The sequence below is a fragment of the Manis javanica genome, chromosome 4, assembly GCF_040802235.1.
Source record: "Manis javanica isolate MJ-LG chromosome 4, MJ_LKY, whole genome shotgun sequence".
NCBI classification, from domain to species: domain Eukaryota; kingdom Metazoa; phylum Chordata; class Mammalia; order Pholidota; family Manidae; genus Manis; species Manis javanica.
The window spans coordinates 34,709,666-34,737,118 of NC_133159.1; the positions used below are offsets into that span (position 1 = coordinate 34,709,666).

At 44.4% G+C, this 27,453-nt stretch overlaps 1 protein-coding gene and 1 long non-coding RNA gene across 14 annotated transcripts in view; one reads left to right on the forward strand and one right to left on the reverse strand.

Moving 5' to 3' along the window:
- ERI3 (ERI1 exoribonuclease family member 3) overlaps positions 1 to 22,922 on the reverse strand; it is a 128,208-nt gene extending 105,286 nt beyond the window's left edge. For 5 of the 13 annotated variants that reach the window (XM_017640963.3, XM_073233799.1, XM_073233798.1 and 2 more), the window contains exons 1-4: positions 22,452 to 22,812; positions 21,747 to 21,836; positions 20,366 to 20,441; positions 8,305 to 8,582 (exon numbers count right to left, since the gene is read on the reverse strand). In XM_017640963.3, the coding sequence (XP_017496452.1) occupies positions 8,305 to 8,582; positions 20,366 to 20,441; positions 21,747 to 21,836; positions 22,452 to 22,586 (579 nt within the window). In that variant the 5' untranslated portion in view covers positions 22,587 to 22,812. The other 8 variants (XM_037002251.2, XM_017640962.3, XM_073233797.1 and 5 more) reach the window with 7 other exon arrangements.
- Positions 22,923 to 23,014: 92 nt separating this feature from the next.
- LOC140848678 (uncharacterized) lies at positions 23,015 to 27,216 on the forward strand. Its single transcript, XR_012129778.1, has 3 exons — positions 23,015 to 23,165; positions 25,349 to 25,455; positions 26,970 to 27,216. It is a non-coding gene; the product is annotated as an uncharacterized lncRNA (long non-coding RNA).
- The last annotated feature ends 237 nt before the right edge of the window (positions 27,217 to 27,453 follow it).

A 27,453-nucleotide genomic window follows, 5' to 3' on the forward strand; every position in this document is an offset into this window, starting at 1 on the left:
CTTAAGAGAATGGCTTTCAAGTGCATCTCTTTCCCAGCACACCTAAGGGCTACAACACATAACTTCTCTCCATTCCCACCATCACCACCTTAGTCCAACCCACTAATATCTTTCAAATTATGCCTCCTCACTAGTTTCCTACATCTATTTTTAACCTCTTGGGACACCTTCCTCTCTGTTCTCATGAACTTTGGCTTGCAACACGTATTTCTGTTTCTTTTCTTCTACTCAACAATACAGTCACACTTCCTAACCTGGCTCACCAACTTTGCCCCCAACCTCAGTGTGGACTCTGCATGCTCTTCTCCTTTCAGCAACACCGGCATCTCCAAATGTGAGCCTCTGACAGCATTTAACCTTCAGACCAGCCCTCAGCTGAAAGGCCTCCACAGAACTAGACACTGCCCAGAGCACTGTAATGGAAGTGGAACACTCATGTTAACACATCTGTTTTCCTGCCCGCAGACCAAAACCCGCCACTGGCCACTACATACAGGCACAGGGCCCAAACAGCAGCCTATTCCAAGGTACCTCTACATCAGATTAAAAGCTTCGCTGAATATTGTCTCTCCCTCCAGAGTCCACTTGCCTTTGTGATACTCCCAGCACCTAATAGGGCTTTGCTGTGGCAATACTCAATACACACAAACCCTGCTCTGCCTGCCCCAGCCTGCTCTCCCTTCTGCTGCAGACCTGCCAGCCGCAGGGGCTTCTGTCAATCTGGGAACACTCTTGTTTTAGACTATGACTCAATTTTCACAGCTAGAGCTCAAAACTTATCACATAAATGTATGACTTCGGGGTCTTGTTAAGTATTGTGAACACCCAGGATAACAGAATAAAAAATAAACATCCAATGGCATCTTAATCAAAATGATGCAGGATCTGTTTTCCCAACAAGACACAGAGATGAAAAAAGCATCTCCTAATATCAGTTTCTTCATGTCAAACAACTGAGATCAGTCTACAAAGTAAAAAATGTGATCAATACTGGGGAGAGGGAAACCAGACAGGACAGGGACAGGGGGAAGTAAAGCCTATGGACTTACTCTAAGCACTCCTTTGGCACACACACACCACTTGCTGCTCTTCCCAACCTACTGGCTTTCCTTCCACGGTGCGTACCTGTTGCTGATGCTCAGAGGGATGGCTCGACCCCCACCCTCTGCGCTCTTGTCACCTCTGCTCTTGCAGATCTTGTCTTGTTACCCAGGCCCTCCTGCCTCTTCATTACTCCTTCCTTCCAGGCATCTCTCTCTGTTAGTTAGCAGGTGTCTTTGTTTGAAGCGTCTAAACCTCCCTGGTCTAGGATGTCTGGCAGATCCAGATCCAAGTTGCCAGTACTTTTGTGGGGGTGGCTGAGGGTGGGGAGTTCCACATCACCCTCCAGCCCTTGCCTCTCCCTAGAGACCTAGCAGCCCAATCCAGGTCTACCTTCCATGGCAACTGGGGTATCAGATTAGCCCTTCCTGACAATGTCTCAGGGTCTCAGCTCACATTTTTCTATGTTGACTCTCACCTTTCTGCCCAAACTTTATTGGCTAAAATTCTCTTAAACCTCTTCTGACTTCATACTCCCACTTACAACACCCCAATAAGACCTTTTAGCTTGAATGTGAGAAATACAAACTAACTGATACCGATAATCCTACTAACCAAATGGTGAAATATTTGCCAGGTTAAAGTCTTCATCCTCCCTCTTCCTCATTTTCAATATTCCCACAAACAACTGTGCAATCCAGGGCAATTTTTTCAGATTTAGGCCAGTTCATCCTGGCTTATTCTGTGAGCACCTTCTTTCATTCTGCTACAATAGCTCTAAAAGGCATTGGCCAACTTGGCCCTCCCTGGTCTCTGAAATTCTTCTTAACATGAAACCTAAGGGACCCTCCCTGTACCAAGCACAGGGCTGATCATTCCCCCTCCTTTGTGCCCCCACTGTACCAAGTACTCACCTATGTGATGTGCTTAACAGTGGTTACACACGTCTACCCTCCTCAACTGAGAGCTCCTGGAGGGCATGGACCGTTTCTTACTTGGCTTTGTATCTGCAGCATCTACACAGAACTTGAAGCTGCTGTCCAAAGAATAAAGAGAGGCCTTTTCATTGTCTATAAGTTGGTTATAAAGAGGTCCTCTCCACTCCTTTGCTGACTTGATTGGTTCTGTCATGTCGCACAAAACCTTTAAAAGGCAGCTCCATGCCACTGTTAGCTTACAGTCCTTGATTTCCTAGGGTCCATTCGTTGGAACTCTTCCCCACCAGCCTTAGCCCAGCGTCTGACAAAATCTGCATTTCAGCAGCTTATCAGCTCCGGGGGGTCACCAGGATAATAAGAGGCTGGGGGCGGATGTTTCCTTATTTGCACTGAATTATGTGGTGATTTTGTTACCAGTGACCCAGTGCTTCCCAAGGAAGCTCTGGTCCCACCCCATGACAACTCCACAGCCTAACTACATACCATGGCAGCTTAAAAGCATAAGCGATGGGGTAGGTAGTGTAGCAGTCTGAATAGAGCAACAGACCCACTTCAATCTGTGCCTCTGCTGTGCCTAACACACAAGGAAGCACCACCATGCACCAGGGTTCCGCTCCCTGTGATGTGCATTTTACTTCCACATTGCCATGTCTGCCCCACATAAATGGCCCTTTGGCTTTCACATGAAGGTACAGCAGGAACAAGACCCGGACACAGCCAGTGCTTGTTTCCTCCCATTCAGGGAATAGCTGTGGGGAGCTAATGTGTGAGTTGGGGGGCAGGCCATAGGCACCCCTATGAGGGACCACCAGGAAACAGCAGCAGCCTGTGGAAAAGGGGGGCTTTTGGAGGGAAGCACCACATATATATACGGAGGCAGCAACAAAAGGACAAAAGGGCCTACTGGGCTGTCCCATTCTCACACAGTCACTGGTCACCAATAGAGGAATTCATTTATGGTGACCCTGGAAGAAAAGATGTGTTATAGCTGAGATATAACTAAAAAGAAAGGCAATAATTGGTCTGATGGGCACAGGAAAAATTATTCCAGGAGTTGGGAGCCTATGCAAGAACACTTACAGCTCACAGAGTCATCATAACTCAGCCCCCTCAAGCATTTTGTGTTCTGCTTATGGTGTTAACTTTAATGTCTTAACATATAACACCATCCGCACTAACACAAAATACTACACACGCCAGATGAGGCTGAGTTATAGTTGCTGTGGGAAGCATAACTTTGAATTTTCTGATTTTGGTGCATTTAATCTCAACCATAATGTTACATTAACATCGGTTTTGCATTTCATTTCCCAGTTTAGAACAGCATCAGTGCCTTTGCCTGTTTGTATGGAAAAAAGTGCCGGCTGCCTGGGGCCACAACAACTGGGCTCTTCTGCTAAAAAGCCTGAAGGAGATGGGACAAGGGCAAGTGAATGGGAAAGGAAGGCTGGGTTCTTTTTCTAAGGAGCTGCCTTTCCATCCACTTGGAGTAAGCAGGAACCAAGAGCAGAGAAGGAAAGAAGCTGAATACAGAGGAAGAAAAATATGTGTATACTATGTAGGGGGAAGGGGTTACAGAGATCCTGCCTTTCAGCCTTGAATAGAAGAGAAGGGAATATAGTTTGATTTGTAGAGATCTTAACCAATTTCCTGTAAAGTTTTCTAAAACGTCTTTCTCACAAAACACCAATAATGATGTACTAGCGCTAAGTCACACTGAAATCCTACAAATGCCTCTCTGCTATATTATTTGTTCTCCTGTCACCATCAAGCCCCCACCCCCACCTCACCCTCCCAAAATAACCCAGCATCTGGACAATTTTCTATAAAAGAGAAACTCCTTTACTCGTAGTTCTAACTCAAAATGCAGATGGAATCTCTTCAAGGTTTCCTAAAAAAAGGGGAAAAAAAGCGCCTGTGAACAAAGACCAAACACTAGAAAACCTCAACCCCAAAGGTCATTTTTCTCCAAAGTTATAGGCACTTGAATACAGATGAGAAGGAAAACAGTCAGCAGGCCTGCTGCAGAGGTCCTGAGGAAAAGACCATATCCAGGAGCCTGACGCATGGCCAGAGGGAACTCAGGGAGGGAGGGCAGGTGGCAACCAGGAAGCAGAGCTGGGCTGCCTCCTCTCTGGCCAGCTGGCCAGCTGGGGGTACTTCCTCCTTCCCACACACTGTGGCTTATACCTCATTTTCCTCACTTACATGTGCTTTGGTCTTTTCTGAACACTGAGGTGGTAAGAGAACTTGCCCCTAGGTTAAAGATGGATAATTAAAGATACCAAAACTTTCAGGCTGCCCCCTGGGCCTTACAGTCATAGCCAACACCATTCCATGTACATCCACTCCAAAATGAACAGCATGAATTCAAGCTCCCAAGGACAAAGGATCTAGGAGTCTCTAGAACCAGATAAAAATCTACTTCCATATAAATAATCTGAAGAAAGAAAGGAATGGTATTCCTCAAATTTAGAGGCTCTGCAGCATTTTAAACCACCTGAATTTTTAAGTGAAAAAAAAATGGAAAAACAGTCTCATATTCAACCAATACCAATGATTTTAATCTGAATCAAAACATGTAAAACAAAATGAGTGCAGAAATCAGCAAGTTGAAAGCCTGTTAGGCAAACTGACCACTCCAGTTTTATCTAGTTGAACAAAGTACAAAAATAAACAGCAAAAATGATGATGAATGGAAAATACCAGCTGCTTCACCATGTTTATAACCAATAGCATTACTTACCCAAGTACAACAAGGCTTACACCTGTTAGTTTTTCATGATGGCATTCCTTGAGGATAGTCCCAGTAAGCTGACTCAGGGACTTCTGAAAACCAGAGGCAGATGAAAAAATGAACCCCCACCAAGCCTCCAGATAGGCCCTGGCCCAAAACTTGCTTCTGCCTCCCACACTCCAGAGGGGCATGACACACTCTCATAAGGATCAGAAGTGTACAATACAGAGGGCTCCTGGGAACCAGGCAGGAGGGGAGCTGGGATGGTTCAGAGGCACAGCCCCATATCCATCTTCAGGAGGTATGCAGATCTTGCCATAAAGTATCTCTGTCGAGTAGACAGCCACAAAGCCATTCTGAGAGAGCACTAAAGAGGGCCAATTTAACTGGCACACCATCTCCCAGTCCTTTTCCTGTTTCTTCTAGAAGTTCATTCTCATCCCAAATCTCAATCTTTCCTGCTTCCACTTAAATTTCTTTCTTTCTTTGTCCTTATTAAAATGAAGAACAAGTTACTATTATTCTCCTTGGATTAATTACTTCCCATATAAAGAATTTATTTAGTCTGGACAAGAAATCAGTCACTAAAATGATACTCAGTTTCTTTTCTTTCTTCCTCAGTCCTATTTTTGTGCCTCCAGTGACTTTTGTTTCTGCTATCCGGAGCTTTTCCAGTTTCCTCACTGCCCTGGTGACCAGAAGACCTAAACTGCACAGAGGCTCTAATGAGAACCTGACTTACGATGACCTCAGTGGAAGAACACTGTCCTATGTGGCACTGACAGCTTCTCCAATCCATCTTTCAAACTTTCTCTGAATCTTGTCAGGATCCTGCTTCCTGCAAATTTTAGGGAAGATTTTTTTTTAAGAGAGAGAAAGGCCATTAACAACAAATCTCTAGTCACTCCTAAACTGTCCATTCCTTCCCTGAGAGTAAGTAGTCCAATGGGTAGTACAGCAGAGCTGCCTGGCCCTGAACTCACCTTCCTACCTGTTGATCACAGCATTGTAGAGGCTTAATGAAGTAGAGATGCATTACATTTATCACTTGCCCTAGATCCACTCAAATCCATCACTGTGTCACAGCAAGAAGTTAGATTGATCTGACAGGATTTGCTCTTCTTCACAAACCCATGTAAGTTATTACTCTGTATCTTGTGCTCTTCTAGCTGTTTGCTGATTGATTATATGACGATCAGGTCAAGTATCTTCTCTGGAATCACAGTAAACTAACGGGTCTATAATTTCCAAGATCATTCGTATTCCCCTTTTAAAGATAAGCAAGACAGCAAATACTTCTTCCTGAGTTCTCTAAAGCAACAGCTAATGCTTTGCTAATAATGAACCAGGGCAGCCAATTCCTTAAGTGCCCTTAGAATCACATCATCAGGGTTCATTGATTCTGGAGATAATCTTTACTCAGGCCCAAATCCTGGTACACAGCATGAAGCCCTACCTCATCCTAGGTCTGGAAGGCCTTGGTGCCTAAATCTGGCAAGGAAGTTGGAGATACAAGTGATTTAAATCTGTACTGCATTATAATTTCAGTACTGTAATAAATAAATACAAAGAATAATGCCCTTGAAAGAGGATAAAAGGTGATACTGACAGATCAAATTGAGACATGAATCAGGTGTCACCTTCAGCAACACTGGCAGGACCCTCTATAGGACAAGAGAACAGAGCTACATAATTATCTGAGCTTATAATCTGACTGAAAAGTTGAGAAACAAACATACATAGGCCATGTGCAAGGAAACAGAAAGCAGGGAATGCCTTAAGGGAGGTGCCAATTGATCATGAAGGTTCAGAAGGATGATGAATCATATGTGACAAGGGTGTGTTGGATTTTAGACTCAGGTCCCACTAGAGTTTATTCAGTGACTAAACTCTACATCAGTAAGGGAAATAAAGTGGTATATTAAGATATAGATCCCTGATTCCCAACCTGAGAGAATCTATGGAACCAAAATTGCCCAGGCACTCCCACCACAGAATCTCTGATAGTTTTGGGATGCAGAGAAAACATTCCAGCACAGAAAGGAGCAAGAGGTTGAGAAAACAAGTGTGGCTCAGGGGGGCCCCTCAGCTATACTCCCTCTTGTCCAGACTTCCTTCCCTTACAACACCCTCCTCATCCTGTTTCTATCTTCCCAAGCGTCAGGAGCCCTTATTCCAAAGGCAAATCACTACTTTCAGGGAGAATGGGAGAGAGGAGAGGAGAAAGCAGATAGTAAAGGCTTGTGTTATCTGCTTTATGGAAAACAATCTATTACTCTAAAGATAGAACTCCTTCCTGTAAAAAAAAAAAAAAAAGAGAGAGAGAGAAATTAACCCAGTTTATCTTTGAACAGACCCCCACTTCTTCCTGTCTCCCAAGTGCCTGATGCTACGATCCTCTTTTTCCCCTTTTCCTTACGACTGAAAGCTGCTCCTAGACCAGTATGTCTACACATCCCAAAATTACACACCTGATAACACAGCCCCATGATTACAGTCCCAATGATTACAGAGCCAATACACCCAAGGCCCCCCCACTGCAACGGACTGCCACATCAGCCCCTCACCATTCCCCCAAAGCAAACACCAAGCACTCCAATATTGCCTACAATATTGCCTAGCACGGATGCCTCTCTGTTGCTAAGCCAAGCTTCCTAGTAGCAGAATCTTAAAAGGTAAAAGGGTCTCTGAACACAACTGGTAACTAAGGAAAAAAAGCAAAGAAATTTTCCTTTCTGACAGACCAACACTGGTACTTGTTCACATTATTTAGTGCTGAACAACAAATGGAGTAAAACATCAATAATCATTTATTATCTCTTACAGTTTCTGTGAGCCAGCAATTCAGGAGTGGCTCAGCTGACCAGTTGGCTCAGGGTCTCTCCTAAGGTTGAAGTCAGATGTTCACTGGGGCTACAGTTATCTGAAAGCTTGACTGGGGCTGGCAGATTCACTTCTAAGATAGCACCAAGAAACATGACTGGCAAGTTGGTCCTGGCTTTTGCTAGGAACTTCAGTTCCTCCACAGAGCTGCTTGAGTGTCCTCACAGCATGGCAGCTGGATTCCTCCACAGCAAGTGATGCAAAAGAACAAGGCAGACTGCAGTGCTTTTTATGACAGCCTCAGGTCACACAATGTCTTTTCTACTATACTCTATTGGTTATACAGAGCTAGATCTGACTTAGGGTGGGAGAGGAACTATCAAGGGTATGAATATTAAGGAGGCAAAGATCCCTAGGGGTCATCTTGGCAGCTGGCTACCACAGTATTCCTTAAAAGAACATGCAGTAGTATCAGGAGAAGGAAGGAGCAGAGGGAAAGTGGGTAGAAGGATGGGATGGAAGGAAATATTTTGACTCCCAAAGGCTGAGACCACAGAGAAACAATGTGCCCAGTTTTCTCCAGAGATTTCTCAGGTGTACCTTACGCTAGCATGCCTGAACCAAGTCCTGCTTCCTAGGCAGGAACTTCACATGGGTAGCTAAAAGGAAGACGTGAGAAAGTTCCTCTGGGTCTCAGGCAACAAGACTATCTTCCCTCCCTCCTTGCCCACCCCACCTTTTCTGACACAATGATGCAACAGTTACCTGAGGATGAATCTGTGGCTTGTCGCACGTGGCCTCAAAGTCCAGCACTAAAAAGTAGTGATACCTCTGGGGAGGAAAGGGCACCATTGCCGCCATGGATGCGCCAAAGCCGTGGGCCGCCAGCTTTCTGGTGGATATGGAGCAGAACTCCGGAACACCACAGGGAGAAAATAAGTGGGAGCCCAGCACTTTTCTTGCTCTTGAAAGTAAATATGAAGAAAATCGAGCTGCTCCAGTCTGTAAAGGTGCTAGCATTGAACATCCAGAAGCATCTAAAACTTAGGGGAGGAAAGTTAAAAAAAAAAAAAAAGAACAGAGAGCCTGGGTTACTCCCCTCCCACTGTGGCCCTGTTCCATCTGGTCTTCAGGAATATTCACACAACATGAACCACTCCCCACTGCTGTTTCTGGGCCCCTTTTCTAAATGACAGTATGCACTGCTGAAGTTTAAGACCCTAATCCTGGCCCTGGCAGCACTGTAACAGCTCTGAGTCTCCCAGATCATACTCAAAGCAACACACCACAATGGCCTTAATCTTTGAATGGAGATCTAAGGTTCAAAAGAAAGGAGAGAGAAAAATTCCGTGGTCACTGCTCAGGTGGCAACAGTTAACGTTAAAGCTAAGGTTCCTGAAGTTACATGAGGTGACCCAGATGCACAATCAGTCCTGGGAGCTAAAGAGGCTCAGACAAACAGCAGAAAATGCCCATGATTCTCTCCTCAGCTCCATTACCAGCCTTTTGGCCCTGGCTTTCCTGCCTTTATTTTGACATCTCCACATAGCCTCCTCCCTTCTCCCAAGGTGAAAGCAAACAGAGCCAGTCACAGGGGAGCTTGCCCAAGATATTCTGGTGGTTCCCCAGCCCCCACACCAGTAAGTGGCACCCCTGGGGAATGAATAAGGCCTGGAGAGTACAGCTGGCAACGCCTCAGGCCTTCGCCTTTGCTGCCTTGAGACTCACTCTCTACTAGAGGCCCTGAATGACTGCAGGACTTTTTTAAATAGGGAAGAAAAAGAGAAAACCCAGATGTGGCAGTAATGGAAGCATTGCTAAAAATCTAGTAAAGTTTTCAGAGTGAACATGTGCAAAAAAAATCCAAATCACTTTTCAAGTTTTCCCTTTAAATTTGCAGCATGTCTGCTCCTTAAAAGTTTAGCTAAATATAAAAATCAAAGCCTAAGTTTTACTCACAAATAACTCAAGCTTCCTTACAAAAAAACGAACAAAGCAGAAATTTTGCATTTTCCCCTTTTTATACCCAATGCTCAAATTCCCTCAACTTTAATCCTCAAAGTCAAACAAGAAATCTCATTGCTCAATACAGGAACAGCCATAGTTGATGCCTTCTGAAGCCTCATTTTAACAGAGCCAAAAGCTTGTCTCTGAAAGGCTGCAAATGGGCACTTACTCCATCATGCAGGGCAGGGGGACTGGCAGCCTATGAAGTCCAGAGCATACTCACCGGCAATAACATCACTGCTACATAAGTGGACATGGGTAATGCCAGGTATCACTTCTTGTTCCAATATCCCCTGACTCACTGAATAAGCTCCCATAACCTGCCTGCATACTTATTAGGATATATGTTAGTGTGGGTCCTCACTTTCCTATCCCTATGGTGAGATTCCATGGCGATTCCATGGAGCTAAGACTGAAAAGTGTTTTAAGTTCTTCATGGATTCTGCATAAGCACAGTTCTTGTTTACCCATGTTTTTATAGCCTTCCCAAAAATGCAGCCAAAACTACTCTGCCTGGGGTAGACAAAGGCTGTCTTGAGTTTCACTATGGAATCCCTTGGAAAGGCTAATGGTTAAATTCCCTTTGAAAGCCAGAATCCAAAATAACTCTTTGCATCACCCACACCTGAACAGAACTGGAAGCCTGGCTGAGATGGGAATCACCAGTCTGGTCAGATTACACACTGTAGTTTGGATCCAAACACCCTCGGTACCTTAGAACTCTTCCTTAACCCCCTGAAGTCAAGCTGGGCATAAGGACTTTTCAAAGTCTTTATGTTCTCCAATATGTATATATAGTGTGTACAATATATGTAGTCAACCAGACCCCATCTAACAGATACTACAGGCCAGTTAAGTGTCATGATTAAGGAAAGGCTTCCAGGTTTGAATCCTGGCTTATTTGCCATGGCACCTTGAGAAAGCTATGTTCCTTTTAATTCCTCACCTATAAAATGACAATAATAAACAGCTCCTACTCCTTCAGTGAGAATGAAATGAGAGGACACAAATAAAGCACTAAGAGCAGCATCTGGCACATAAGGGCTAATCAATAAATATTAGCTTACTGTTAACTACTGCACCACCCCATTGGGCTATGCCCACCTGGCCAAGTCTGGATCCCCTTACTTTGGGCCTATAAATTTAATTAATGCATAATGCAAATTCAGAAAGTGACATCCAAGTCTGGTGCATCCCTAGATGCTCTGAACCTCCCATACAGCATACTATATATGTTGTATACCATCCTGTGGACAACACACTGATGGCCAGAGGTTCTCTTGTCTGCAGGCCTTACTTTCTCACCTGATTTCACCTGTATCAAAAAGTCTCTGGTAGGAAGGTTTGAGAACAGACATTAGAAGACCAGGCCTCCACATGCAAGCAGTCACTGGCTTCCTTACTTCCCTTACTTCTAAAAACCAAGTACAACTCAAGTCAAGAAACAGAGAGCAGCTCTTCCTCTTCCCTTCCTGAAAAACTCAATCTAACGACTTTAGAGCCATTTAGTTGTGGCAGGGGAAGATAGTTGTCTATACCAGTTTGAAGTAGGGAAGCAGAAGGGTCCGGGGGAAATTATCAAAGCCCAAGCAGGATGAGAGCATCCATACATGAGCAGAAAGGTGTGATATAACATGCCAGAGTCCATGTGGGGTTGGGGGGGCATCACAGGGGTGGGGGTGGAAGGGCACCCTGATGTGGGTAGTCAAGGGCAGGGTAAAGAGGTACTGAAGATGAGGAAAGGACAGTGACAATAATGAGAGAAGAATTACATACAGAGGGATTAATCTAAGGCTATATTTTAAGAGTAATGGGAATGAGGTTTCCCACTATTAGAGGATGGAATTAAAATATGAAAAGAAAAAGTCCATGGCGTCAGACTGGAATTGGAGGCTACAGCGTGAAGTCATGGTTTCTGATATGTATATATGTATCTATAAATAATATACATAGATGTAAATGTGATTATACAAATACAAATATATACACACATGCATATGTATTTTCTAGCTCTGTCTACTAAAGGGCCAGGGAGCAGCAACATTCCGATAGCAATAAGCACACCCAGTACCCAGTTGCCTTCTAAACAACATTCTTCAATGAAAGAATCAGAGCTTTCTGGAGAAATGGTTGATTCCAGGGCTATGGCAGGGAAAGTACAAGTCAAGTCTGGTACACTATGCTGTGCCAGAAAGCAAGGAAACGCTCACAGAATGATGGGAACATATCAAAAGAATGCAGAAGCCAGCTTGAAGAAGCTCCCACTAGAAATAAATAATAATATTAATAGATCATGCACTGAATAAAAAAGGAAACCCTGAGTCCATAAAGATAGTAACTAATGAATTAAAGTTTCATTAAGAGATATTCACATAGTTCCCAAGTATCTCTTAAACACAGAATGCTTATTAATTATAAGAGGGAATAAGTTTACAATGGAGAAGCCTGGCAGACATCATCTTAATCAAGTGATCAAAATGAACATCATCAATAATGGGATAAATCAAAATCATGCACAACATGTAGGCTGCAATGAAAGAACAAAGCATCATTTGTGGTATTCCTGCCAAAGATGCATAACCTAAACCTAATCATGAGAACATATCAAACCCTAATTGAGGGACAGTCTGTGCAATAACCAGCCTGTAATCTTCAAAAGTATCACGGTCAAAAAGGTCAAGGAATGTTTATTGAGGAAGTCTATGGGAGATTAAAGAGACTTGACAACTAAAGGAACTCACATTCTGAACTTGATCATTTTGCTACAAAGAACACTACTGGGACAGTTGGCAAACTTAAATAGGGTTTGAGGATTAGATGAAGGCAATGTATCAGTGTTACATTCCCAGTTGTGATGGCTGTATTGTGGCTAAGCCAGAAAATGTCCTTGCATGTAGGAAATACATGCAAAAATTTCAGGGTGATGAGGCATTAGGTCAGCAACTTAACTCTCAAATGATTCTGGAAAAAAGTTACTTTATACTGTACTTCCAACTTTTAAGTAAATTTGGCCTATTTCACACTTTTAAAAAATTACATTTTATGCAATGTGACTTAAAAAAAAAAAGAAACAGAGAACAAGCAGTATGTGATGGAGTTATCTCCCCATCTTGCCCACAGAAGGGAGGCTGCATGCTTTTCTCTGGCAGCTAAGTTGGCAAAAGCCAGGCCTCAAAGCATTAAGAGTCACCATGATAAGAGCCCCCCCTCAGTGCCCCCTCACTGGGCATTCCTACCACCAGTTGATCCTTCTTAGAAAACACCCCCGCACTCCCTGCAATGGCATCCCCCTGGTTCTTGCACCCTATGGCATCTTACCCTCTTTCTTTTTTCCATTGATGTCTTTATACTTTAGTCACAAATTTGCAGAATGTTAAGTCTAAAACACATCTTCAACTGGAATTTTGAGTAGCTGTGGGACAGAACTCAAAAGGAACAGTTTATGATTCTATGTATTTCTGCACTCTTTTACCAAAGAGCAAGATTTAAACACATGTACTCTCAGATACCCTTTTTCTTCTCCTAGCAAACTAAAGGTAGTAGTGGCCTATGGCAAGGAGGAAAATGAATGAGTCTCTCCTCAAAATGAAGGGGCCAGCCCCCCAGTGGGGACAGGGGAGAGGCAGACAGGACTGCCACAGGGCCAGCCTGATTTGGAGAAACAGGCCTGCGCCACAGCCTCTGGAGGATGGTCTCCATGCAGAGTATTTACACGACAGACACCAAGGCTCCTCTGCAGCCATTACTGTTGGTCAGGTAAATAACACATGTGCCAAAACACACATTTAATGAGGGAAATAATATGCCTTTATAAAAAGCCTCAATCTATATTTACCTGAGAGACCAGAGAAGCACCAAATCACCAGATTAGTGGAACCACAGCGGAGCCATTCTGGTGTCTTGAGTAAATAGACATTTTATAGCCTTCCATTACTGAAGTACGAAAGGGAGGGGCTCATCCTTTAATATTCACATACACAGGCTAGTGGAACCTCGGGGATGGGAAAGAAGCCCATCATGAAATATGAGGTCTACTCACACCCCATCTCCCCAACCACATATACTTGGAACTTCTGGGGAGAGTATAGATTTCTATTTTCCCTGGACTCAACCCATCCCATTGAAAGCCAGACTAGGAGGCAGGAGCAGATTCCAGGACAACACCAAGGCACCAGAGTTAGGTTACAAGTCCAGCTGACCAGAAGAACCTTGGGACAGGTGCAGCTTCCCCAGCTCCCAGATCCAGAGCAAGTCCCTGTACCAATCTGACCTACAAATATCACTAGTACTTAGGCACCTGGGTCACAGAGGCATCAACAGGGCACCATAAGTAGCACCTGTCTGGACCTGGCCTGTCAGAGGCTCTGTGTTAGGCAGCTAAAAATAGCCTGGGAAACATATAAATAAATATCATGCCTTCAAAGTCATAATCTTCAACCTAATGAATGCATCCTTACTGCCAGAGTACTTTCTGTGAAAAATCACAGACCATAAAATAGAAATACCACTTAACCCAGGAATTCCACTCCTAGGAATTTACCCTAAGAATGCAGGAGCCCAGTCTCAAAAAGACATATGCACCCCTATGTTTATTGCAGCACTATTTACAATAGCCAAGAAATGGAAGCAACCTAAGTGTCCATCAGTAGATGAATGGATAAAGAAAATGTGGTACACATACACAATGGAATACTATTCAGCCATAAGAAGAAAACAAATCCTACCCTTTGCAACAACATGGATGGAGCTAGAGGGTATTATGCTCAGTGAAATAAGCCAGGCAGAGAAAGACAAGTATCAAATGACTTCACTCATCTGTGGAGCATAAGACGAAAGCAAAAACTGAAGGAACAAAATAGCAGCAGACTCACAGAACCCAAGAATGGACTAACAGTTACCAAAGGGAAAGGGACTGGGGGGAGGGGAGGAAGGCAGGGAGAAGGGGAATAAGGGGCATTACGATTAGCACATAATATAGGGAGGGGCACGGGGAAGGCAGTATAGCACAGAGAAGACAAGTAATGATTCTATAGCATCTTACTACACTGATGGACAGTGACTGTAATGGGGTATGTGGTAGGAACTTGATAATGGGGGGAATCTAGTAACCATAATGTTGCTCATGTAATTGTATATTAATGATACCAAAAGAAAAAAAAGAAAATCAGACCATCAAAGGTTAAAGAAAACCTAGGAGAAGACACAGAACAGCCAGCAGGGGAAAATAAGCCCCAGGAAGAGAAAAGGACTGCCCAAGGTTCACACAGAAAGTAGTAAGAATAGAGCTCAGAGCTCCGAACTCCCAGACCTCAGGCCATTGCCTCACTTCAAGCAGCAGGCCTCCCCACTCATCCCCCAAGCTCTCTGCAGTCTCCCAGTGGAGGTCAAGGGCCTGAAGGCTTGGTCTAGCCTGCTGAAAGCTACAGATTGAGATAGAACAAAGCTTGACATGCCCTGGAACCTCCACATGACTTCCTGATGGCCCCAAAGTGGAATGGAAGCAGGAGGTCCTCACCTCAATAGAACACTTTCCTCCTCTCTACAATCTGTCATTCCCTTGGCCTGTGCTCTGCTGCTTCTGCTCCAAGGCAGGGCAAGGGAGCCTCTCCCAACACCAGAAACAGCTGCTAACCCCAAATTATCAGCAGAGCTAAAGTCACTAAAGATTTTCAGGAAAATTCTGATTACAATATCACAGACCACAGGAGGCCCCCTCTTCTCTTCAATTAGCCTGTCTCAGCAGCTCAAAGAAACACATAAAAAGAAGTGACTATGGTCTGCCCACCAGCTTGCTCAAACTCCTTTGAGGAACAAAAGCTGGGAAACACCTCTTTGCAAAGTCCTGCAAGTCAGTTGTGACTCCACCACACAGTAGAAGGGGTAAAGACTTGTTTCCTCACACACCATAAATAGAGTACAAATGAAGGAGGGTACAGTGTGGTACTCTCATCCTTTTAAGCACCTCCCACCCTTGTAGACAGCATCTGACCCCAAGAATAGATACCAAAAACCTCCTATACATGTTTCCAGGGGGGCTGGTATAGAAACAGGAGTCATACAGTCTAGTTAAAACACTGGTATTAAACAAGCCTAGGTTCAGATCCTGACTCTATCACGTGTTCTTTGTAATAACTATAGTAATAATACCTACTTCTTTGGGGTTGAATCCAGCCATATAATGTGTATAATAGGCTTTGCACAGTAAGTGCCTAATAAAACGGAGCTATTTTTATCTTACTACGCTGATAAACAGTGACTGCAATGGGGTGTCGGTGGGTGAGGGACTTAATATGAGTGAATGTTGCAATCACAAAGTTGCTCATGTGAAACCGTCACAAGATTGTATATCAACAATACCTTAATTTTAAAAAAGGGAGCTATTGTTAATGCATGAAAAAGAAAGGGAAACACCATTTTCTGAAAATATACTATCAGCCAGGCACTGTTTAAGCAACTTACATATTCCATCTCATTTAATCCTCCAACTAATAAGCGAGATGGGTAACAGTATTCCCATTTTATGCACGACAAAACTAAGGAGGCACTCAGCTCTTAGGGCCGTGTTCTCTCCCATGTTTGAGGGCTGACATTTTCCCAATAGACTGACTCCTCCATCAGCCATAGGGCTAACACATATCAATTTCAGTTTTTCTTTTCAGGTAAGGTGTAACTCTCAAAGTAACTTAACCATAAGCAGTAATTAAATCTGTCCAAATCACCCAACTTTGTTTTCATAATAAATTTTTTATATTTAACAAGAAAAACAAATTGCAGCCCTGTGTACAAAAAGCAGAAACAAGAAGGAATGCCCTGCAGTTCAAGAACTCAAAGCCACTTCTCAAACACAATTCCAGGGGAGCAAATCTTCCCATCTCAGAGCACAGAAACTGGCAGGAGGCAGGGTGAGAACCAGCTCTTGCTCAGGTCCCCAGATACAATATTTCCCTTTACAAATTTGTGCCTTGGCAAATGCTACTCCCTCTGTTTTGGACCATACTTCCATTATCACCAGGCCAAATTTAGCTCCTTCTTCAAAATTCAGCTCAAATCTTCCTTTTTCAGTAGTTTTCTCTGACACTTTTGCCATCAGACAGTTTATTGCTTACGTGTGATCCACAGTTTATTCCTATTTCATGACTTATCTCACTGTTTTGTAAGACTTCATTATCTGTTTCTCCTCTACTGGTAATTTTCATGGAGTTAGATGGGAAGGATGGAAGGTAGCAGATGTATGTATGTGTGTGTGTGTGCATGTGTGTGTGTGCATACGTAAAAAATAATTATCTGATGTGATCATTTCTTTTGACTTGTTTTTTGTCAGACCCTTTAATGTACTTTGAAGTTTTAAACAGCATTAAAAAAAGCATTAGTTTTTTTCACCTAAACAGTGCATGAGTTTTAGAAGTCTGAGAAACACTGAGCTAGAGATAGATCCTTAAGGGCAAGGACCACTTTTTATTCATTCTCGAATTCCCAGCATCCAGCACAGGACCCGGCACAAAGTAAATGTGAGTCAGTATTTGCTGAATGAATTAATATGCTCAAAGTCATGATGTCGACGTGCTCTGGAATCAGAACATTTTCACATAGAGCAGAGCCTAAGCACCAAGTAAAGCTTCTTTTCTTTTCTTTCTCCTTCTTCCTAGTCCACCCCATTCTGCCCTCCCCAGTTAAAAAAAGAGAGAGAGAAAACCCACATTGCTGTGGTGCCAGAATACTATTAAAAGGATTAATTTAGGGACCGGTGTTTGGACTGTCACATCCAATCACTACCCACAGATCTACAGCTTCCCAAATCAAGCTCATGCAAAGAGGAATCAATTGCAAGGACACAGAGGGTCTGAACAGGCATACTAATGGCCTCCTGAGGTGCCAGCGGCCAGCTCTGACACTCCCATAAATTATCTGCCTTTTGATTTTACCTGTAGCTGTGGGGCACAAGGCACAATTTTGAACATATCAAAGCAATCTCTTGTAACCCAAGGCTCCCCCAAGAATGTCCCCAAAGGAGGATGGCTAAAAACAATGATCTAAAGGGAACCTGCTTCCCAACAGGCCTAATCCTAGCAATCACCAATTAAAACCCAACAGGACCAAGTGGATGAAGTGGGACCCAAATCAAGCCTAGCAGATCTGAACAAGGCATGCAGCGATGCAATTCTGCAATGACTGCGCAGCTCTCACTCAAAGGAAGAGAAATCACAGCAATAAACTAACAGTTTCATCTGGAGGCAAATCTGCACCAGCTCTGTCAGTAGCTTGTGGCATGACCTAGGCCAACACACTTAACCTTCCTGGGCCTCAGTTTCTTCACACACATAGCAGGGACAATACTGACCACCAGACCCAGTTTCTAGAGTGCTGGTGAAAGGTAATAAATATTCGAGAGACACTTTACAAAGACGTAGGGCTACAAGGACAGCAACACTAATATATGACCCCAACAGACCAGGAGAAATGACTGGTCACACTTTGGTGAATTTCTTCCACATGGATGCTCACTCAATTTGTTTCACTGATGGTGCTGGGACTAAGATCCACTCTGAAGAAAGTTCTAGGATTCTGAATGGGACCCCTGCTGTCTCAAAATTTTCCATTATGAAGAGCAGTGCCTTGCTTTAATTATAACTTCCTCCCATCTGCTGGCTGCCACCACCAGGGGCCATGTTTCTATCATACGACCATGACAACTGTGAGGACCCAAGGCAAGCATACTAAGCCAAAGGACAACTTACCCAAGTTGGCTTGGTTGCTGGCTGCTTTTTTAAAATTATTAATTATGTAAAATACTATTAGTAACAAAAGTTATCAAGAGATTGGGCTAAGAGCTTTACATATTTTATCTCATCAAATGCTTTAATCAGCCCTGTTAAGTCCCATTATCTCCATTTTACAGATAGGAACATGAAACTCAGGTAAGTCACTTGCCCAAGGTCATATAAACACTGTAAGATAGGTTATCAGAAACCTATAGGCTTCTCTCCATTAATCCAAGTAGGCCTTCAGGAGGAGGAAGCCAATTTATCAGACACTCAATAAATATGCCTGACATACACCATCATACCTGAATTAAGAGACATTCTCAAAACCAGAAAAAGGTCACCAGTTTGCTGGAAGCCAGAAAAGGAGAGACTGAGTAGGACATACACAGAATGGGGACAATTCCCCAGAGAGCTTTTGAAAATGGGCCCTCCTCGGGTGTACAGTTCAAGCTCAAAGCAAATGACTATAAGGTTATGAGCCCTAAAACCACAATTCATAACAGGCCTCTGTTTATTCCTTACTCTCTCAATAGCAAAGATTCCCAAAACCTTATTCTATAACAACTTTCCCTTCTCAAATCTTTTCTAGTCTGTGAAATAGGAACTGGCATTGCCAACAGATTCTTTAGTAGACATCCTTTAGGCTCCAGGAGATGGCCAGGAAATTGGTAAAGAGAACCAGAGAAGATGTACGCAAAGATTCAGTTACACTCAATTTTTGAGTGTCAAAATACTGCCTCAAAGGGGAAATAGAAAATGCTACCCATGAAACTGCCAAAGCCTCTTTACTGGTCTCTCTGACTCCAGTATTTTCCCCTTCAAACCATTCTTAACACTGAAATCAGAGCAACTTTAAAACACAAATCTAGTTATCAGTCCACTGCTTAAAACCTTTTAACAGCTTCTTTCTGCTCTTATGATGGTTTGATTCAGGGGTTGGCAAACTACGGTCCATGGGCCAAATCCAGCTGCCACCTGTTTTATAAAGTTTTACTGAAACACAGCCATGCTGATTCATTTTCATACTATGGCTGCTTTCATGATGTAACAGTAGAGCTGAGCAGAGCTGAAATGTTGTGACAAGACCCACAAAGCCTAAATATTCACTACCTGGTCTTTTACAGAAAACATGTGCTGACTTAGTTTACTAATTTTTTTTTCTACTCAATATCTAATCCTAAGAGTTATAAGGCCCTGGCCTCTTGCTTATCTTTCCTGCTAGATTTAGCATATTCCCTTGCCCTCTATCCACTGAGTACTCTATGTTTTAATCCAGAGAACTTCAAACTCAACAAAGCTCTGACCTTCACACTTGGTCCCTCATCTTCATCTAAATCTAGATGAGGAGGTTACTTTCCCTGAGAACCCTCCCTGAGCCCACCAGTCTGGACTAAGGATCTTCACAGTTCCCCCACAGGACTACACTTATTAAATAGCACTCTCAGAATATATTGTAACTGCTTCTTCGCTCTCTGTCTCTCCCATGGACTTATAACTTTGGTGTCTTCTTGTTCACCACCACAATCCAGGACCTAGCGAAGTGCCTGGCCCTTAGTTACTGAATGAAATCTCTGAGATCCCAGATTTCAATAATCAGAGTCTACCATTTTAGCCAGCCCCAATCCTTGTAAAATGGAGACAGGCTGGGATTAACCATCCACTCATTATCTAAGGTTGACCCACAACCACCAGAATCTCAAAGGCCTTGGTCAAATGCATTACCAAAAGCCAAATACATGTGCTCCTTCCTATTGTCTTAAGATGTGTATTTCTCAAGATAAAGGACTATCCTGGCTCTATTCAACTTCCCTGAACCTTAAGCAGATGCTGTTGCAATGCCCTCAAAAAATCATGATGAAACTTGATAGTCTGGATAACTTACCTCCAACTCTCACCACTCTATAGACTTTGGGTATGTTTCAGTAGTCTTTAAGCATACGGCATCTTATCAGAAAAAGCTACATAAAAATACAATCTGCACTGACCCCCACCCTCCATATCCAAATACTCATAAGGAAGAAATCAAGCCAGACTTGACCATGCAATGGGATTCTCACCTCTCCTTACTTCGAAGATGCCAAGACTGCCAGCTGGGGATGCTGAAGGTTCTGTGAGGGCTGGAAAGCCCCAATGCTGTGGATAAATACACACTCTGCAACAAGTCTATTTCAATACAAAGGATCAAATTCCCAGGGCGCTGCTGTTTGAAACAATGTAAGGGCCACACTATTCTTCAAACTCCTAAACTCAAAACTTAACTTTAGGATAACAGCTATCTATGCATTAGAACAGTGCTCATATACAGAGCTTTCAGAAGCTACTAGTACTATATTTTTGGAATGATAAATGTCATGGTCTCTAGTAGCATACTTTTCTTCCTAAGGAGGCTTATCTCCCAAAAACACTAAACATTTATAGTATCTAAGCTTGGACTGAGAATGATGGCCACGAAGTGATGGCTCTCTGGATAATCCCAGAATCCTAGTCAAGGAGGAGACACCAGTAAGGCTGACAGTATTCGGAAATCAGAAACTGAGGCTTGCATTAGGGGAAGAGTTGGTTGCCAGGAACACATAGGCCAGGCGGTACTATGAATGGCCACACAGACCAGGAAGCAGTTATAGGATACTTACGCATCTTCCTCAAGTCCTAAGAAAACGAAGGTAACCAAAGTCTAAGTCAAATCATCAATGGACACCTAGCACATTTATCACCTAATTCAGATCTTCCAAAGGACCAGAAGTGACAGAGTGCTCCTAAGCTAACAACACCCTTTGCACAAAGAAACACCTTGTTTTGGAACCAGTCTATTCCTGTCCACCACTCTGCACATTTAAGACTTTATTCTACTCAGATTCCCCTGGGAAAATGCCACTCACCAACTTACCCCGCCACAAAGAAAACACTTTCGAAATGAAAGGGAATAAAAGCACTTTTATTTGGAAATTTCAAGTTGGAAGGAGAACACTCGGCCAAGCTCTATGACCTAGCTAGCCTGATTATTTACAGGATCTTTGGGCAGGAATTGTTAATGAGCTTTTAATTTGGAGTGCTTAAGTTGCCAAAGTGCTCTGAGCTCCAGTGAAGCACCACAGAATCCATAAAGGAAACCTTATCAATCACTTCCAGGCAGTTCCCTTCCCCCACCTCCCACCTCTTTGACGAAAGGCAGTCAAGTGGGTTTCTAACCAAGATCACACACACATTAGTGGAGTCACACTCCAAGTCCCTGTTTATAAATTGGCTTTTAAATGGTAGGGGATTCAGGTATAATATACTTAGTTCCAGGCACTAACCCACTAAAACAAGGCATGCTGTGTATGATAAAGTCAGAATAAAGCAGCATTTGATGAAGCCAATTTCTCATAGAAACTCTACAATCAAAAATCATTCAGCCAGTCATAACCTACTAGGGTTCAAACAGTGTATAATCTTTACCCAATGGGATTTGTGGTTTTTTACCCTTCCACAGCTGGGCGACTGATAAAATGTCTGACAAGAGCCAGTATCACAGGAGTGGCCAGAGACCTACAGAGAGGCAATGATGGGCATCATCAGTTTGCACAAACCAGCCCTAAGGACAGAATCCAAAACCCCCAAAAGGGGCCACGTTCAGCATCTTCCAAGCTAACAATGAGCAGTTATAATTCCCAAGAACTCAGTCAAGCCTCAATCCAAGTTCTTGCTTTTTTAAGAAAACACCTGTTGCTGGAACATTTGCAGGAAAGCAAAGAGAAATCTAGCCAGGTTAGGCTCCTTATTCACTCCTTCCACCATTACTACCACTACTGTAGACTACAAAGAGGTAAACTTCTAACCTCGTGTACGTGTGTGTTGAGGAAGGGGTAAAGAGGACGTTCTATTTACTATCTCCTTGCTGGGTTTCTATGCTCTCTGGTCAAACCTCTCCGCTTCCCTAGTAATTCCTGGTAAGACGTCAGCACCCTTAATCATCTCACCCAGTCTGTCTTGCAAAGCCCTGCCCCGCTCCCTCTCGGCCACAACGTTTCTCAACAGATCACGTATCCAGTGTGAGTACACGGGCCAGCACCCCAGGTTGCACAAACTGAGCGCCGCGACCCTCACCCCGCATGCATTACTAGGGCCCAATGGGGGAGGAGGAGTACTTCCCGCATCACCCACCCCGGGGTGTTGCCCCCAGCTCGGGCCCATCCAAGTCCAGGGGAGAGTAAGGGGAGGGGCAGGGGGCCAGGAGACCAGCCCTCCTTCCCAGGGCCGCCCCCGCCCCCCGTCAGCGGCGGGAGAGGCTGTCGCCATGGCAACGCCCCCTCCTCGGGGCCAGCGCGGCAGGCTCCCTCCAGGTGCAGGCCCCGACGTCTCCCTCGGCCTAGGCAGGCGCTCAGTGCAGTTTATGGCGGCGGTGCAGCCCGCGCCGACTGCGGCGCCGGCCAGGCAAAGGCAGGGCCAGCTCCGCCCGCTCCCCACCGCCCGTTCCCAGCCGCCTCAACAGCGGCAGCCAGCACCACGAGTCCACAACACACCGACTCACCTCAGCGCACTCTGACCCCTGCCGACGCGACGGACGGGCGGGCGCAGTGGCCAACCGCAGCGCCCGCCGCCGGCTCCTCACACCAATGGGCTGTGAGGGGGCGGGGCTTCTTCTCCCCAAGTGCTCACTCTCCCGCCGACATGCGCGCTAAGGTTGTCAAGATGGTACCTCCTCATCGCCGGCCTTATGGGGCTTGTAGTTTTGAGGTTGCACGTATTCAGAAGAGAGTAAAGGGTGGGCTCACTTCTGAGCTGCAAAAAGAATTTTCTTAAAGACTAAAACTTCCTAAGACCTAGAGCGACCCAGGTCCCCCACTTCTGTTAACAACCTTCCACTATACCCATAAGGTGAGTACAGGTTCATAAGATGACATGTTGTATGTAAACGACACCTTCTCATGATTTGTTCATTCAACAAGTCATTATCCACCCTCCGAGGTGGGCCTGAGGGATACCTGACAGGAGGGGGAGTTTTATGCTAAGAAGAAAATGGTTAGGTTTCTGAGGGACCTTCCTAAGGAAGAAGAATCTGTCTGTGTACGTCTCCAGAGGGAACTTAAGAATTAAAAGGATTCCGGCCTCAACTGTTAGGAGCATCCACAGAGTCTCTGGTCAGCTGGAAAGAACTCTGGCCAAAGTCAAGACTGTGTCTCTTCATCTTGGTTATGGTTCTCTGGGAAGTCATGGAACATGGAACTGAGCTGGGAAATCCCAGCCTTGGCCTCACTCATGATGGCTTTGAGAGCCTCCCAATCAACCAGGAACATCTTCTGGAGCCAGCTTTGGTCACCAAGACCTCTGTCTGCCATCTGCATATTTCCCTTAAGAAAATGACGTTTTTAGGCCCTACCACCCCTGTGAGATCTGACCTTAACATAATGGTTCCTGCCTGAACTGGGATTGCATGGCAATCCCATATCAGGGAAGGCCTTCCTTAATCCCACATAATAGGTTAGACAGATCAACTCTGCACCTACAGAATTTGCTGTATTATTTCATAATTGTCTGTTTCCTTATTGTGTCTCCCTCAGGGCTATAAACTCCTGTAAGGTAGGCATTATTTCCATATAATGCTGTATCAGTAGTACCCGCCACAGTGATAGACATAAGGCAGGTATGCAATAAATGTTTGTGAACAAATGAGGAAATAATCAGCAGCAGGGATAGGTGTCGCTTAACCCAAGGTTAATAAAGTGGAGGCACATCCCCCCATCCCCCAATTCTTGGAGTTGGAATTGGGTCTTCTTCCTTCCTTTAATGTCATTTAGACATTAATCCCTATTATCAATCAGTCAAAATATAGTGCCTGTAATGTGTCAGGCACTGTTTTTGTTGCTAAGGATTCATTTGTGAATAAGACACAAAACCTGTATCCTCAAGGAGCTTTTATATTGGGGAAGGGACAGCAAAAGAAGAACAGACAAATATTATTTATTTTAGATAAATAAAATTAGACAAAAGAGACCCTGAGATGGCCTCACCTGATTCTGCCTCTGATGTGACTAATTTCCTGAGGCTGGCCTGAGAATAGGGCACAGACAATCTTTTTGGCTGTAAGAAAGAGTCAACTTACACTACCTATATTGGAGGCTTTCTGTAAGGCCCAGGCCCAGTATCCTCCATGGAGCCTTCCATGGTCCCCTTGACTTCTCCAGAATGTGCTCTTTCTTCCTTGGTGTTCTAGAACTCAACTATACAACTGCCAGGACCTCACTAGAATGTAAGTTTCTTGGACCAAAAATAGGCATAATGCATTCAAATAACAGTTTAAGAGCTCAGGGTATACTTGGTGCTTTACACCGCTGCCTGCCCCAGCATTTGGCTGCCTGAAGCCTTTGGCTCTGTTGTAATGTCCTCTATTTTCTAGTTCCTTAGAAAATAGAGCCTGAGGCAAAGCTTATGTGGTAAGACTTCATTCCAGGTCAGCAAAATCTTGTGGGGAAAGGGAAGTGAGGCAGGTCAGGAGGGAAAGAAATATAAGGTAGTATATCCTAAAGTTGACCAGTGCTTCAAAAAATACAGTTAGTTGCCCTGTCATACAGGTCATATAGAACCATCATTTGTCAGAGAGGGAAGGAGGGAGAGTTGTGTTGCCCCACCACTCTGGTGGCCACGGGGGCACCAGATCCTATAACCTAAAATACAGTGGTTCACCTGAGACAGGAAATGACAAGAAGAGTCATAGAGCCTGTAGTTTAGTCAAATTAAGCCCACTGTATGTAGTCCCATCACAGTGGGCTACATCAAAACCTAACCTTTCTCCCAGAGAAGGTTAAGACAACCACATGTGTTAGTAAATGAGATGATAGTGGTGTCAACTGAGTTTCCAAAAACCAAGTGGCCAAGGCCCAGGGTTGGGGGTACAGACTGGGCAAAGGAATTTTTAGAGGCAGATGAACTGAGTCCAATGCACAGATACAGATAGACCCTGGGTAGCCTCCTGGCTGCTTAAGTGACTGAGCTAAAGTGGGTGTTGGGAGCAGGAACCAAAAAGGGAACTAAGTTGATTTTTCTGCTTGTGAAACCACCAGGAAAAAAACAGCAAGATGGCCTCAAAGCTGGGGCCTTAACCAGCAGTGGAAGGGCAGAGAACCCAGGACCCAAGGACGGTGCATGGCAGCCCCCAAACTTGGCACAGGTGAGAGAATCCAGACTGGGTCTGAAACCATTTGACCTGAGAACTGGAAAAGCTGCTTTTACCATTCAGAGGCCCTATAAGCTACATATGACAGTGTGGTACAGTTATATGTAGCTGTGTGAGTGCAGACAGAGCCTGTTTCAGGTTTGAGTGCTGGCTCCATCTGTGACTTTGGGCAAGTAACAAACCTCTCCAAGGCTTAGTTTCTTCATCTCCAGCATGAAGATAAAGCTAGTACCTACTTGTTAGAATTAAATACAAACATGCTCAGCACAGTGTCTTAGCATAAAGAGTTCAGTAAATATTGCCTGTTGTTACTATTAATTTTGCCCCTCCCCCACAACTCCTCTTCCCACCATGACCACCACCCAACCTCCTCACCCCCCTCACCCAACTCCCCCAGTAATCTCTAGCTGTAGGCTGGACCTGGCTGTGCCTTCTTTGCCCTGCTCTTCTTAGGGCTGTTCCCCATGAGCCTGAGCCATTCATCTCCCTGGTGACCTGAGTCTGAACTAAGAGACAGATGTGGGGTGACCGAGGCCAGGGTGGTAATGTGCTCCCTTATCTCCATGCCCCTCACTGGGGCCTAGTTAATTTTCCCTTTGATTTTAATATAGATTTATTGAAAGTTTCAGTTATCAAAACAAACTGCAGCAGCAAATTGGTGTTCTTTGCAGGCCTACAAGTGCCTATAAAGCTGCCATGCTCGGAACGAATGGCGCTCTCCGGGAGGTCAGTCATGGCAACAGGAAGACCCTGGGGACACACACACTGCAGTTTAATATTTTTCTTATTAGCCTTTTTCTTCTTGGCTATCTAAGCCTCCTCTTTATATTGGAAATCAAATGGAGCCACCTGCCCGGGGAGGCTCTCTTCCCCAAGCTCAACTCTGCCTGCTCTGTCCCCTCTCTAGTCATAGCTTCCCTACCTCTAATCCTCTGACTTCTCCTGGCCTTTCCCACTGCTCAGGAGAGAGGTGTGATTTGCACACCCCATAGATGTGGCCCACAGCCCTCTCCCAACTGTGGAAGCTTGGCTTGGGCTATTTATCCACTGATCAGAGGCAAAGCATTCCTAGAAAAGATTGGGGCCTCAAGCCTTTTCCAGATCTGGTGCTCAGAAGGGAGGGGAAAATGAAGTTTTTAAAGCAAAAGAATTGTTTTTAAAAAGGCAGACAAACAATCCTGTCAGGATCTGTTGATATCAACAGAAGCTAAAGGAGTTGATGATGCTAGAGACTGAGCAAGTTTTCCTTCCAGCCCAAAAATTGTCTGCATTCTCAGATCCCCACTATCACTCCCAGTGTGGCCTCTCCTCTCAATCCCAGCTTGATTTTCAAGGTCCTCCATTCTCTGGTCCTAATCTGACTAAGAACCATCTTAGCTTCTTACCTCCTGTGGCTTCCAAAGCTAGAAGCACTCTCTGCCACCTCTGGGCTCAGAATCAGTCCTGTCCGAGGAGGGTTTCCATGACCTGGTAACCAAGCCTGAGGACACCATCCTCTCCTTTCCTAGGCCTGAATCATTACTGGGTCACCTGTACGAGCCACATCCCAATTTCCAACATCCTCCCTTTGCTCTTAAAAATTCTCTGCCAGCAACAAGGATTACTGCCACTCCTCAGAACTCAGACTATGACCAAAGGTCCCGACAAGAGCTGTGCAGTGAGAGTGGTAGGAGTTGCTAAGGTCTGGATCCAGACAGTCCAGGAGCTGAATTCTGGCTTTGACACTGACTCTGAGACTTGGGAGAACCTCTTTGGGGTTTCATTACATCTTGTGCTTATGTCTATTTTTATGTAAGGAACCACTCTAATAAAATGATTTGCCTCTGTATTTCCCACCTACGATATTCTGAGGTCCTCAGAGAAGAGGGCTGTGTTTTAACCATCTTTATACTCCAAGTGTGTATATTTGATGAATAAAGTCTCCTTACCTGGACCCGTTTCCTGCACTAAAATGGAGACAATACCTGCATAACCAATAAAGTGAAGAAGGCA